Below are 15632 nucleotides of genomic sequence, written 5' to 3'. Positions count from 1 at the left end.
GAGGATAAAATGGAATCTCCTTTGAAATGTAGAACATGCACTGGGGCTGTAATCCATAATTAATGTTCCTTATAACACTAACGCGCCATCATATTGGTAACAAAGATAGTTGTTGTCTTATATCTGAAAATACAATGATTTATCAAAAATTTCTGCTTACCAGCTGATGTGGATGTGATAGCCTAACGCGTTTGCACAAAGTAAATATTGTGCACAAAGTATTAAATAGTATATAAGGTGATCATATTTTTCGTACCATATTGTACAGTAAAATGTAATCTATATTTAGAGGCGAAATTCCATACTCTAAATCTTACAAACCATAACATCTACAATCTTAAAATTTGGCAGATAGGTTCCTTATACATAGGGTGCAGGTAACAGATTTTACGAAACTCCATCCCTAAGGGGCTAAAAATAGGTTTGGAAGTTCGTGTTTTATAAATTTGGTATAAGCAAAGCCGTAGATTCAGCTGGTACTATTTTAAACGAAAGGTAAAAGGATCGGATTTAAAATTCGATATTTAAAATTAAAACATAACTTTTATTTTTGAAATTAGTTTTTAAAAAAGTTTCAACAACAAATTTTATTTATTACAAGCAATAATAAATTACAAATTTGTATTCCATGCAAAAAATATAGCAACATCGAAATAGAATCAATTAAGAATGTTTCGTAATTTTCAGTAATTTTCGAGTTTTGGGTCTTGCTAGTGTGTCTTCATTAGAGTTAAATTTCTAAGAGTTTGGATTGATTAAAATGATGCCTTTGGATAATCCTTCAGTCCACCAGTACTCTTAAGCCCTACCTCTATAATTTCGGCGAATTTCTTCGAACTTCTCCGAGCTTTCTTGGTGGGCCTCGCTACTCGTCCTTGCGATTTCATTGAAATTATTTTCAAAGACAACCCTCTTTGAGGGATCGTTCATGCTCTCGATCGCTTTTTCTAAAACTCTGGAAGCGTAGTTTGTTTTGAAACTACTCGCGGTATGTTTCGAAGTTTGAAAATTCTTATTGAACGAAACATCTTCGTAATAATGAGGTAGTCTGCCACGTCGGAACGCTACACCACCGAAGTTTTTCCTGTAGTCACCTTCACTTCTAGTATCAAAGCTATTGTCATACTGAGCTACTTCGTAATTGGAGCTAGACGAGCTATCTGTGCTACCGCTACTAGTTGCCTGGGTGTAGGACTGATCATTGTTCGTACCAGAGCTACTGCCAGACTGGGTTACGGTACGAGACTGAGACTGGGCTCCTCCGTCATTGGCACTTGACGAGCTGTCTGTGTTACCGTTACTAGTTGCCTGGGTGTAGGACTGATCATAGTTCGTACCAGAGCTACTGCCAGACTGGGTTACGGTACGTGACTGAGACTGGGCTCCTCCGTTATAGCTGTTTGACGAGCTGTCTGTGTTACCGTTACTAGTTGCCTGGGTGTAGGAATCGCCATTGTTGGTGCCAGAGCTACTGCCAGAATCTGTGTCGGTGCGTGACTGAGACTGGGCTCCTCCGTTGTTGGCGCTTGACGAGCTGTCTGTGTTACCGTTACTAGTTGCCTGGGTGTAGGAATCGCCATTGTTGGTGTCAGAGCTACTGCCAGACTGGGTTACGGTACGTGACTGAGACTGGGTTCCTCCGTTATAGCTGTTTGCCGAGCTGTCTGTGTTACCGTTACTAGTTGCCTGGGTGTAGGAATCGCCATTGTTGGTGTCAGAGCTACTGCCAGACTGGGTTACGGTACGTGACTGAGACTGGGTTCCTCCGTTATAGCTGTTTGCCGAGCTGTCTGTGTTACCGTTACTAGTTGCCTGGGTGTAGGAATCGCCATTGTTGGTGCCAGAGCTACTGCCAGAATCTGTGTCGGTGCGTGACTGAGACTGGGCTCCTCCGTTATAGCTGTTTGACGAGCTTTCTGTGCTACCGTTACTAGTTGCCTGGGTGTAGGACTGATCGTAGTTCGTGCCAGAGCTACTGCCAGACTGGGTTACGGTACGTGACTGAGACTGGGCTCCTCCGTTATTGGCGCTTGACGAGCTGTCTGTGCTACCGTTACTAGTTGCCTGGGTGTAGGAATCGCCATTGTTGGTGCCAGAGCTACTGCCAGACTGGGTTACGGTACGTGACTGAGACTGGGCTCCTCCGTTATTGGCGCTTGACGAGCTGTCTGTGCTACCGTTACTAGTTGCCTGGGTGTAGGAATCGCCATTGTTCGTGCCAGAGCTACTGCCAGAATCTGTGTCGGTGCGTGACTGAGACTGGGCTCCTCCGTTGTTGGCGCTTGACGAGCTGTCTGTGTTACCGTTACTAGTTGCCTGGGTGTAGGAATCGCCATTGTTCGTGCCAGAGCTACTGCCAGACTGGGTTACGGTACGTGACTGAGACTGGGCTCCTCCGTTATAGCTGTTTGACGAGCTGTCTGTGTTACCGTTACTAGTTGCCTGGGTGTAGGAATCGCCATTGTTCGTGCCAGAGCTACTGCCAGACTGGGTTACGGTACGTGACTGAGACTGGGTTCCTCCGTTATAGCTGTTTGCCGAGCTGTCTGTGTTACCGTTACTAGTTGCCTGGGTGTAGGAATCGCCATTGTTGGTGCCAGAGCTACTGCCAGAATCTGTGTCGGTGCGTGACTGAGACTGGGCTCCTCCGTTGTTGGCGCTTGACGAGCTGTCTGTGTTACCGTTACTAGTTGCCTGGGTGTAAGACTGATCATAGTTCGTGCCAGAGCTACTGCCAGACTGGGTTACGGTACGTGACTGAGACTGGGTTCCTCCGTTATAGCTGTTTGCCGAGCTGTCTGTGTTACCCTTACTAGTTGCCTGGGTGTAGGAATCGCCATTGTTCGTGCCAGAGCTACTGCCAGAATCTGTGTCGGTGCGTGACTGAGACTGGGCTCCTCCGTTATTGGCGCTTGACGAGCTGTCTGTGCTACCGTTACTAGTTGCCTGGGTGTAGGAATCGCCATTGTTCGTGCCAGAGCTACTGCCAGAATCTGTGTCGGTGCGTGACTGAGACTGGGCTCCTCCGTTGTTGGCGCTTGACGAGCTGTCTGTGTTACCGTTACTAGTTGCCTGGGTGTAGGAATCGCCATTGTTCGTGCCAGAGCTACTGCCAGACTGGGTTACGGTACGTGACTGAGACTGGGTTCCTCCGTTATAGCTGTTTGCCGAGCTGTCTGTGTTACCGTTACTAGTTGCCTGGGTGTAGGAATCGCCATTGTTGGTGCCAGAGCTACTGCCAGAATCTGTGTCGGTGCGTGACTGAGACTGGGCTCCTCCGTTGTTGGCGCTTGACGAGCTGTCTGTGTTACCGTTACTAGTTGCCTGGGTGTAAGACTGATCATAGTTCGTGCCAGAGCTACTGCCAGACTGGGTTACGGTACGTGACTGAGACTGGGTTCCTCCGTTATAGCTGTTTGCCGAGCTGTCTGTGTTACCGTTACTAGTTGCCTGGGTGTAGGAATCGCCATTGTTGGTGCCAGAGCTACTGCCAGACTGGGTTACGGTACGTGACTGAGACTGGGTTCCTCCGTTATAGCTGTTTGCCGAGCTGTCTGTGTTACCGTTACTAGTTGCCTGGGTGTAGGAATCGCCATTGTTGGTGCCAGAGCTACTGCCAGACTGGGTTACGGTACGTGACTGAGACTGGGCTCCTCCGTTATAGCTGTTTGACGAGCTGTCTGTGTTACCGTTACTAGTTGCCTGGGTGTAGGACTGATCATAGTTCGTGCCAGAGCTACTGCCAGACTGGGTTACGGTACGTGACTGAGACTGGGTTCCTCCGTTATAGCTGTTTGCCGAGCTGTCTGTGTTACCGTTACTAGTTGCCTGGGTGTAGGAATCGCCATTGTTGGTGCCAGAGCTACTGCCAGAATCTGTGTCGGTGCGTGACTGAGACTGGGCTCCTCCGTTGTTGGCGCTTGACGAGCTGTCTGTGTTACCGTTACTAGTTGCCTGGGTGTAGGAATCGCCATTGTTCGTGCCAGAGCTACTGCCAGAATCTGTGTCGGTGCGTGACTGAGACTGGGCTCCTCCGTTGTTGGCGCTTGACGAGCTGTCTGTGTTACCGTTACTAGTTGCCTGGGTGTAGGAATCGCCATTGTTCGTGCCAGAGCTACTGCCAGACTGGGTTACGGTACGTGACTGAGACTGGGCTCCTCCGTTATAGCTGTTTGACGAGCTGTCTGTGTTACCGTTACTAGTTGCCTGGGTGTAGGAATCGCCATTGTTCGTGCCAGAGCTACTGCCAGACTGGGTTACGGTACGTGACTGAGACTGGGTTCCTCCGTTATAGCTGTTTGCCGAGCTGTCTGTGTTACCGTTACTAGTTGCCTGGGTGTAGGAATCGCCATTGTTGGTGCCAGAGCTACTGCCAGAATCTGTGTCGGTGCGTGACTGAGACTGGGCTCCTCCGTTGTTGGCGCTTGACGAGCTGTCTGTGTTACCGTTACTAGTTGCCTGGGTGTAAGACTGATCATAGTTCGTGCCAGAGCTACTGCCAGACTGGGTTACGGTACGTGACTGAGACTGGGTTCCTCCGTTATAGCTGTTTGCCGAGCTGTCTGTGTTACCCTTACTAGTTGCCTGGGTGTAGGAATCGCCATTGTTCGTGCCAGAGCTACTGCCAGAATCTGTGTCGGTGCGTGACTGAGACTGGGCTCCTCCGTTATTGGCGCTTGACGAGCTGTCTGTGCTACCGTTACTAGTTGCCTGGGTGTAGGAATCGCCATTGTTCGTGCCAGAGCTACTGCCAGAATCTGTGTCGGTGCGTGACTGAGACTGGGCTCCTCCGTTGTTGGCGCTTGACGAGCTGTCTGTGTTACCGTTACTAGTTGCCTGGGTGTAGGAATCGCCATTGTTCGTGCCAGAGCTACTGCCAGACTGGGTTACGGTACGTGACTGAGACTGGGTTCCTCCGTTATAGCTGTTTGCCGAGCTGTCTGTGTTACCGTTACTAGTTGCCTGGGTGTAGGAATCGCCATTGTTGGTGCCAGAGCTACTGCCAGAATCTGTGTCGGTGCGTGACTGAGACTGGGCTCCTCCGTTGTTGGCGCTTGACGAGCTGTCTGTGTTACCGTTACTAGTTGCCTGGGTGTAAGACTGATCATAGTTCGTGCCAGAGCTACTGCCAGACTGGGTTACGGTACGTGACTGAGACTGGGTTCCTCCGTTATAGCTGTTTGCCGAGCTGTCTGTGTTACCGTTACTAGTTGCCTGGGTGTAGGAATCGCCATTGTTGGTGCCAGAGCTACTGCCAGACTGGGTTACGGTACGTGACTGAGACTGGGTTCCTCCGTTATAGCTGTTTGCCGAGCTGTCTGTGTTACCGTTACTAGTTGCCTGGGTGTAGGAATCGCCATTGTTGGTGCCAGAGCTACTGCCAGACTGGGTTACGGTACGTGACTGAGACTGGGCTCCTCCGTTATAGCTGTTTGACGAGCTGTCTGTGTTACCGTTACTAGTTGCCTGGGTGTAGGACTGATCATAGTTCGTGCCAGAGCTACTGCCAGACTGGGTTACGGTACGTGACTGAGACTGGGTTCCTCCGTTATAGCTGTTTGCCGAGCTGTCTGTGTTACCGTTACTAGTTGCCTGGGTGTAGGAATCGCCATTGTTGGTGCCAGAGCTACTGCCAGAATCTGTGTCGGTGCGTGACTGAGACTGGGCTCCTCCGTTGTTGGCGCTTGACGAGCTGTCTGTGTTACCGTTACTAGTTGCCTGGGTGTAAGACTGATCGTAGTTCGTGCCAGAGCTACTGCCAGACTGGGTTACGGTACGAGACTGAGACTGGGCTCCTCCGTTATTGGCGCTTGACGAGCTGTCTGTGTTACCGTTACTAGTTGCCTGGGTGTAGGAATCGCCATTGTTGGTGCCAGAGCTACTGCCAGAATCTGTGTCGGTGCGTGACTGAGACTGGGCTCCTCCGTTATAGCTGTTTGCCGAGCTGTCTGAGTTACCGTTACTAGTTGCCTGGGTGTAGGAATCGCCATTGTTGGTGCCAGAGCTACTGCCAGTCTGGGTTACGGTACGTGACTGAGACTGGGTTCCTCCGTTATAGCTGTTTGCCGAGCTGTCTGTGTTACCGTTACTAGTTGCCTGGGTGTAGGAATCGCCATTGTTGGTGCCAGAGCTACTGCCAGACTGGGTTACGGTACGAGACTGAGACTGGGCTCCTCCGTTATTGGCGCTTGACGAGCTGTCTGTGCTACCGTTATTAGTTGCCTGGGTGTAGGAATCGCCATTGTTGGTGCCAGAGCTACTGCCAGAATCTGTGTCGGTGCGTGACTGAGACTGGGCTCCTCCGTTGTTGGCGCTTGACGAGCTGTCTGTGTTACCGTTACTAGTTGCCTGGGTGTAAGACTGATCATAGTTCGTGCCAGAGCTACTGCCAGACTGGGTTACGGTACGTGACTGAGACTGGGCTCCTCCGTTATAGCTGTTTGACGAGCTGTCTGTGTTACCGTTACCAGTTACCTGGGTGTAGGAATCGCCATTGTTCGTGCCAGAGCTACTGCCAGACTGGGTTACGGTACGTGACTGAGACTGGGCTCCTCCGTTATAGCTGTTTGACGAGCTGTCTGTGTTACCGTTACTAGTTGCCTGGGTGTAGGAATCGCCATTGTTGGTGCCAGAGCTACTGCCAGACTGGGTTACGGTACGAGACTGAGACTGGGCTCCTCCGTTATTGGCACTTGACGAGCTGTCTGTGTTACCGTTACTAGTTGCCTGGGTGTAAGACTGATCGTAGTTCGTGCCAGAGCTACTGCCAGACTGGGTTACGGTGCGTGACTGAGACTGGGCTCCTCCGTTATTGGCGCTTGACGAGCTGTCTGTGCTACCGTTACTAGTTGCCTGGGTGTAGGAATCGCCATTGTTGGTGCCAGAGCTACTGCCAGAATCTGTGTCGGTGCGTGACTGAGACTGGGCTCCTCCGTTGTTGGCGCTTGACGAGCTGTCTGTGTTACCGTTACTAGTTGCCTGGGTGTAAGACTGATCATAGTTCGTGCCAGAGCTACTGCCAGACTGGGTTACGGTACGTGACTGAGACTGGGCTCCTCCGTTATAGCTGTTTGACGAGCTGTCTGTGTTACCGTTACCAGTTACCTGGGTGTAGGAATCGCCATTGTTCGTGCCAGAGCTACTGCCAGACTGGGTTACGGTACGTGACTGAGACTGGGCTCCTCCGTTATAGCTGTTTGACGAGCTGTCTGTGTTACCGTTACTAGTTGCCTGGGTGTAGGAATCGCCATTGTTGGTGCCAGAGCTACTGCCAGACTGGGTTACGGTACGAGACTGAGACTGGGCTCCTCCGTTATTGGCACTTGACGAGCTGTCTGTGTTACCGTTACTAGTTGCCTGGGTGTAAGACTGATCGTAGTTCGTGCCAGAGCTACTGCCAGACTGGGTTACGGTGCGTGACTGAGACTGGGCTCCTCCGTTATTGGCGCTTGACGAGCTGTCTGTGCTACCGTTACTAGTTGCCTGGGTGTAGGAATCGCCATTGTTGGTGCCAGAGCTACTGCCAGAATCTGTGTCGGTGCGTGACTGAGACTGGGCTCCTCCGTTATAGCTGTTTGCCGAGCTGTCTGAGTTACCGTTACTAGTTGCCTGGGTGTAGGAATCGCCATTGTTGGTGCCAGAGCTACTGCCAGACTGGGTTACGGTACGTGACTGAGACTGGGTTCCTCCGTTATAGCTGTTTGCCGAGCTGTCTGTGTTACCGTTACTAGTTGCCTGGGTGTAGGAATCGCCAGTGTTGGTGCCAGAGCTACTGCCAGACTGGGTTACGGTACGTGACTGAGACTGGGCTCCTCCGTTATTGGCGCTTGACGAGCTGTCTGTGTTACCGTTACTAGTTGCCTGGGTGTAGGAATCGCCATTGTTGGTGCCAGAGCTACTGCCAGACTGGGTTACGGTACGAGACTGAGACTGGGCTCCTCCGTTATTGGCGCTTGACGAGCTGTCTGTGCTACCGTTACTAGTTGCCTGGGTGTAGGAATCGCCATTGTTGGTGCCAGAGCTACTGCCAGAATCTGTGTCGGTGCGTGACTGAGACTGGGCTCCTCCGTTATAGCTGTTTGACGAGCTTTCTGTGCTACCGTTACTAGTTGCCTGGGTGTAGGACTGATCGTAGTTCGTGCCAGAGCTACTGCCAGACTGGGTTACGGTACGTGACTGAGACTGGGCTCCTCCGTTATTGGCGCTTGACGAGCTGTCTGTGTTACCGTTACTAGTTGCCTGGGTGTAGGAATCGCCATTGTTGGTGCCAGAGCTACTGCCAGAATCTGTGTCGGTGCGTGACTGAGACTGGGCTCCTCCGTTGTTGGCGCTTGACGAGCTGTCTGTGTTACCGTTACTAGTTGCCTGGGTGTAAGACTGATCATAGTTCGTGCCAGAGCTACTGCCAGACTGGGTTACGGTACGTGACTGAGACTGGGTTCCTCCGTTATAGCTGTTTGCCGAGCTGTCTGTGTTACCCTTACTAGTTGCCTGGGTGTAGGAATCGCCATTGTTGGTGCCAGAGCTACTGCCAGAATCTGTGTCGGTGCGTGACTGAGACTGGGCTCCTCCGTTGTTGGCGCTTGACGAGCTGTCTGTGTTACCGTTACTAGTTGCCTGGGTGTAAGACTGATCGTAGTTCGTGCCAGAGCTACTGCCAGACTGGGTTACGGTACGAGACTGAGACTGGGCTCCTCCGTTATTGGCGCTTGACGAGCTGTCTGTGTTACCGTTACTAATTGCCTGGGTGTAGGAATCGCCATTGTTGGTGCCAGAGCTACTGCCAGAATCTGTGTCGGTGCGTGACTGAGACTGGGCTCCTCCGTTATAGCTGTTTGCCGAGCTGTCTGAGTTACCGTTACTAGTTGCCTGGGTGTAGGAATCGCCATTGTTGGTGCCAGAGCTACTGCCAGACTGGGTTACGGTACGTGACTGAGACTGGGCTCCTCCGTTATAGCTGTTTGACGAGCTGTCTGTGTTACCGTTACTAGTTGCCTGGGTGTAAGACTGATCGTAGTTCGTGCCAGAGCTACTGCCAGACTGGGTTACGGTACGTGACTGAGACTGGGCTCCTCCGTTATAGCTGTTTGACGAGCTGTCTGTGTTACCGTTACTAGTTGCCTGGGTGTAGGAATCGCCATTGTTGGTGTCAGAGCTACTGCCAGACTGGGTTACGGTACGTGACTGAGACTGGGCTCCTCCGTTATAGCTGTTTGACGAGCTGTCTGTGTTACCGTTACCAGTTACCTGGGTGTAGGAATCGCCATTGTTCGTGCCAGAGCTACTGCCAGACTGGGTTACGGTACGTGACTGAGACTGGGCTCCTCCGTTATAGCTGTTTGACGAGCTGTCTGTGTTACCGTTACTAGTTGCCTGGGTGTAGGAATCGCCATTGTTGGTGCCAGAGCTACTGCCAGACTGGGTTACGGTATGAGACTGAGACTGGGCTCCTCCGTTATTGGCACTTGACGAGCTGTCTGTGTTACCGTTACTAGTTGCCTGGGTGTAGGAATCGCCATTGTTGGTGTCAGAGCTACTGCCAGACTGGGTTACGGTACGTGACTGAGACTGGGCTCCTCCGTTATAGCTGTTTGACGAGCTGTCTGTGTTACCGTTACCAGTTACCTGGGTGTAGGAATCGCCATTGTTCGTGCCAGAGCTACTGCCAGACTGGGTTACGGTACGTGACTGAGACTGGGCTCCTCCGTTATAGCTGTTTGACGAGCTGTCTGTGTTACCGTTACCAGTTACCTGGGTGTAGGAATCGCCATTGTTCGTGCCAGAGCTACTGCCAGACTGGGTTACGGTACGTGACTGAGACTGGGCTCCTCCGTTATAGCTGTTTGACGAGCTGTCTGTGTTACCGTTACTAGTTGCCTGGGTGTAGGAATCGCCATTGTTGGTGCCAGAGCTACTGCCAGACTGGGTTACGGTACGAGACTGAGACTGGGCTCCTCCGTTATAGCTGTTTGACGAGCTTTCTGTGCTACCGTTACTAGTTGCCTGGGTGTAAGACTGATCGTAGTTCGTGCCAGAGCTACTGCCAGACTGGGTTACGGTACGTGACTGAGACTGGGCTCCTCCGTTATTGGCGCTTGACGAGCTGTCTGTGTTACCATTACTAGTTGCCTGGGTGTAGGACTGATCGTAGTTCGTGCCAGAGCTACTGCCAGACTGGGTTACGGTACGAGACTGAGACTGGGCTCCTCCGTTATAGCTGTTTGACGAGCTGTCTGTGCTACCGCTACTACTGGTCTGGGTGTAGGACTGACCATAGTTTGTGCCAGAGATTCTGCTTCGGTCTATGTATTGAATTAGAGGATGTTGTAAACTGTTCCTCTTCAGATCTTCAGCGTCGATCAGATACAACACTTCTGGTATTCTACGTATTGGTGAGGGTTTGTAGTGAATGATGGGACCTCGTCGAATATTGGGTTCACATGCTACCTGAGATATCACTGCGTCTGAAATTATACAAAGTATAATTGGTATAACTTGGATCTTATTTTGTCATCCTAATAGCCCTAAGGCTATACTTATACTAATATTGTTGGGGTATAAATGGCTTTCTATTTATAGCCCAATGAATGAGTAAGTGTTACTTTAGAAGAATTATCCCGCAGACATTTTTAACTTTGCCTTTTCGTAAATTCAAATCGTTTATGAAAAAAGGAATTGGAAAAAAGGCGTATTACTCGATACAAGGCTTTATAGATGATAAAAAACCGTGCAGTAAGCAGCAAGCAAGCAGGACATATTAATTTAAATAATTGTATTTAACTACCTAACTTTTTATTTTTTAAATGTTGTAAGTTACTACTGATTTTCTTGCCGGTTCTTCTCGGTAGAATCTACTTTCCGAACCAGTGGTAGCTTCACTTAATTGTAAAATGACGATTCAAAAGTGCTTGTGAAAGCCTACTTGAATAAAGTTTATTTTGATTTGATTGGATGCACATATATGTAATATTGCTCATATGTTAGATAACTTCGCCGCCGAGTTCGAGATTAATTATAAGTTCTATAAATAAGCACATGAATATTCGGAGGTGCTTGGGTTTGAACCATCGGTTAGGATCACGCGTTGTACTACCATTGGGCCATCTCAGCTCTTAACGGTTAAACTGCAGAAACTTATTGGTGCAGGTTTCAGCCCCATAGAGTGTAAAGGTGCGTACGGATAGTGCGTACATTGATACGAGTGGTCAGTTAACGCGTGTCCGCAACGGCAAGTCCGTACGCTCTTGGGGAAAGGGTATAGTACGACACAACTTAGATATATGTATCATCGGCAAAATTCGTAAAACCGATCACATCCGAACTAGGTTATAGGTACGCCATTCCGAATTATCAATATCTATTTCTTATTTGAACATGATCTTTACGTAAACGTAATTGTAATATTATATGACCTAATATATTCGTCACTCTGACGCGTCGATTTACATGCACTCGCTGTCTCGGGTTGAACTGACGCGAGAATATATAGCGACGAATAGCGTCGAATGACGCGATAGGGAACTGTTTATATTGGTTGTGTAAATCGTGAGTAACGGTTTTATTGAATTTGCCGACGCTACATCTAAGTTGTGTCGTACTATACGCGTAGCAGTGTACGCGCTAACTGTACGTACCTTTACGCTTCTTTGTTATTGGACTACCCTAACCCCTCAGACGTTATTCTATCTCATATATCCTGCCATAAAAAAGAGTTACCTTTCCTACGTTTTTTACTTATAAATTGTAATCGTGCGAATCAGGTAAAGAGATTCCATAGCGTTACGTGTATCAAAAGTTATTTGCTTTTCCTTATAATTCACTATAAAAAAAATCCCTTCCTGCTGTCTCTCTGTCTTATGCTAAGATAATATAAACTACGCAACGGATTTTTATGCGGTTTTTAATGTAATGGCATCATATAAATATATTTATCTCTTTCCTACAATATATCAAATAGACGTTACGGCCTCCGCACGACAGAGACAGCTATGTTTATCTTAGCACCGCAAGAGATACGAGGCGTATAAATCCCATGACACAATGAAAAAAATAGGGTATAAGAGATAAGGAATAAGGAACAAGGAATAAGGAGTAGCACAGTAACCAAAACACAATACAACAATATTCAACCAATCACAGCGGCTGAATACCTGCAGCTGGTGTGCGAAAACAACAGTATTAATTATTGAACGCGACCGTCGGAATCGGAGGTTGGAGTAGGACTGACTCTGAGGAGGTAATAATGTAGGGTTATAACAGAACGAAGCACGAGTGTCAAAAACAAAAACTAATTGTTATTAGCACGCCCTGCGATTGGCTGGCTATGAGAAATAAGAAACCCACCGCGACGGAAATATTATTCTCATTTCTTATTTATTATTCCTTATTTTTGAATTACGAATTGATTAACAGTGCTGTCATCGCTGTATTGCGTTATTTCTTATTCCTTGTTCCTTATTCCTTATTCCTTATCTCTTCATTATGTAATGGGCTTTAGACCTCTTTCTCTCATCTGGCTCATCTAACACTCAATAAATAGTCAATTTTACACTAAACAGCTTTATATATAGTGAATGTGTTATACTTACGATTAGTTGGTAAACATGCAACCGCTGTTACGGTCTGTGAAATAAAAAAAAATATGACATTAACATTTTGACAGATAAAAAAAAATTGAAAAGAAATGATGCTTCAAGTCCACCTGAGGTTTAATTCTTTTTTTAATGTATCACAAAACTTATCGACAAAAATAGGATTCACTACGAATTTGTTTCTATTGCTTGTGATATTGAAGAGAAAATAGGCCAACTGCTGGTAAGTGGTTAGATCTTGTAAATTACGCAAAGGATTTTATGCGGTCTTTTTTTAATAGATAGAGTGATTCGAGAGGAAGGTTTTTGTATGTAATACATGGACAATATAGTAAAGAAACGCTGATAATTTTAGAAGTTACTAATGTGATGTCGTGAATAAACAAACTCTGTTGTATATTCAGTATCAGCATTGCACCCATGCGGAGACGAGGAAGGTCGTTAGGTAATTATATTTAAATAACCTAAACGGGTAGCTAGATTTTTGTATTTTTTTTTTTCGAAAAATCGTGTGAAAGCCTCAGTGACTTGTACGTAACAGCTGACTGTTTGTTTATGAGAAACATTGGAAAATGGGTCTTTAGACGCCAACGCCGTAACATCAAACGTGCTCATTGGCAAATTAAATATCCCGATACCGATTACATACTTCCGTTTCTTTCCACGAAATCACGCTTATAGAGGAAAGCGGTGTTAAATATATTAAACAGAAAAAAATATTAACAAAGTCTTAATTATCTGTGCACGTAATTATTGATTAATAAAAAAAATACTATAGAACCAGTTACGTTGGCGCAAATTTACCTATTAGTAAATCGGCCTATTGGCTGAGTATACTTACATCTAAGACTGTATATTTAAAGCGCAGTAAAAGATTATAAAGTTTTTTTTTTTTAATTAACGCATGTCAATATTTTAAAATCCCAAAAAAGGTGTCTATAAGAGCAATCAGAAATATTGTTAGTGAATTATACTATGTACATCATTTAATTTTTCGTACTTTACAGGGATGATAGCGACATTCATTTAAAGGGTTAGAACGGGCAATACAGCATAGGGATGTATCAAATACATTCGTACATATAGTACGACACAAATTAGATGTAGCATCGGAAAATCCAATGGAATGAAAATAAAACCGATTACTGTCGATTTACACAACCAATAGAAATAGCTCCCTATCGCGCCATTCGACGCTATTCGTCGCTATAGATTCCCGCGTCAGTTCAACCCGAGACAGCGAGTGCGTGTAAAGCGACGCGTCAAATTGACGAATAAATTAAGTCATATGATATTACAAGTTATTACGTTTGTGTAAAGATCATATTCGCATGAGAAATAAATATTGATAATTTGGGATAGCGTACTCAATTCGGATGTGATCGGTTTTACAAATTTTGCCGATGCGACATCTAAGTTGTGTCGTACTATATATTATTCCAAAACCACTCACAATATAAATACATATAATAAAACGAATAAATTGTACAAAAACCTTTATAGCGTTTAGCAAACATTTCAAATAAAAACAAAAACATTTTTATGGTATTTATTTGTAATAATAAGGCACAGATTATTTCACCAATGTCACTTGAAACATATTAAGTGCGCCTTGGCACAAACGTCTAATTAAAAAAAAAAACTTACCGCCAAAACAAGGAGTATGACAGACGGCGCCATCTTGCTATCCACCTCCGTTGTGCCATTAGAGGCGAAGACTCAAGCTTTTATTCCAAAAATAACAATAGACTTTAAAAATAATGAAATAAAAACAAATGATCGGGTTGAAAAAAAAATTACCATGAATATTAATTAACTACCGCGGCTGAATAAACATTACATTAAATAAAAAAAAATATAGATTGAAAACAGATATATCTGCCGCAGTTATTTGGTTGAATCTGCTATTTGATTGAATAACTAGCGTGTTCATTGAATGGCGACATTTAATTGACTTGAGTTGATTCAACAACACTCAACGTCAAACTAGTCAGCGCATTGAAACATAGCCCTTTGAATAGTAAATCAGTAAGGTGATTTTAATTTAGCTTTTTTTTTGTTTTAACGAGTAGGAAAAGCGTTTACGCATGCGGGATACGTATGTGGGACTCAACTAATACCCTGTCCTAACTAGTTCCTCACTCCCCCGAGTCCGCCACTGGAGGCTGGGCGTGAAAAAAGCTGACGCCCTGCGGCGGAAAAGACAATTGGCTCCGCCACTGAGCGCCGGTGTAAAACACCTGAGAGGTTCGAGTAGAGAGCCCTTCCACTCCCTCCTAGCCAACGAGGCCACTCACATCGTCCGCCCTGACGCCGACCAGAAACGTACCAGGAGCAGCCCCGCGGCATCCCTCCCGCCAGTCGCCAGTCGTTGGCCGACGAGCAACCTCAAGCCGGCCCCGTTGCCCAGGGTGCACCACGAGGAGGTGACTGACATGCATCCCAAACTGATATGTGACTTGTTTAAGTCGTCAAAATCTTCTCTCTCGTTTCATATTTCACATATATAATATACGTAATAGTAAATCATATACGCAATATGAAACGAGCGTCGCTCCGTAACGATACAAATTACAATTACAAAACAGATTACAAAGCTGTATCCCATTCATCGACTATGCTGAATTACGTTCATTAAAGACGTCGAACGTTACATTAACCAAATTGACGAGTTGTCCGTTAGTCATTCACTCAAATTTCTTCATTCAATGAACGCCCTAGTCATACAATTAAATATCAGATTCATTGACATGACTGCGACATATATATTAGTTAGTCATCATTTAATATAACAGTTAAATATTTGCATCTTTACTTCCCTACAATAATTTTGTTCTGGTTCTTAAAACTGTTCCTCAGAGAGAAGACATGATCAGGGATTAATGTATCTCAATAACTGAGAGGAATGTGTGGTGTTACGCGAATGGATAGAGTAAGGAATGAGTACATAAGAGGAAATTTAAAAGTGACACCGATAGCCGAGAAGTTATGTGGAAGGCGGCTGTCATGGTATGGACATGTAATGCGAAAGAATGAGGAACA

The 15632-nt window shown here is 46.5% G+C and overlaps 1 protein-coding gene across 1 annotated transcript; it reads right to left on the bottom strand.

Annotated features, from left to right (window-relative positions):
* Positions 1–568: 568 nt before the first annotated feature.
* Positions 569–14313, bottom strand: LOC124542160 (uncharacterized transmembrane protein DDB_G0289901-like). Its single transcript, XM_047120096.1, has 19 exons — positions 14238–14313; positions 12588–12621; positions 10052–10463; positions 9751–9925; positions 8869–8994; positions 8491–8616; positions 8113–8364; positions 7105–7230; positions 6804–6978; positions 6475–6677; positions 6020–6222; positions 5341–5767; positions 4963–5088; positions 4658–4710; positions 4333–4531; positions 3199–4206; positions 2894–2946; positions 1939–2515; positions 569–1182 (listed from the first exon to the last, which is right to left on the bottom strand). The coding sequence occupies exons 1-19, from the start codon at positions 14268–14270 to the stop codon at positions 799–801; spliced, it is 4692 nt and encodes a 1563-aa protein (XP_046976052.1). The 5' UTR covers positions 14271–14313; the 3' UTR covers positions 569–798.
* Positions 14314–15632: the final 1319 nt, after the last annotated feature.

Source organism: Vanessa cardui, chromosome 30 (assembly GCF_905220365.1).
Source record: "Vanessa cardui chromosome 30, ilVanCard2.1, whole genome shotgun sequence".
NCBI classification, from domain to species: domain Eukaryota; kingdom Metazoa; phylum Arthropoda; class Insecta; order Lepidoptera; family Nymphalidae; genus Vanessa; species Vanessa cardui.
Note: the sequence above shows the minus strand (reverse complement) of the source record. Positions and strands in the feature narration are given on the sequence as shown.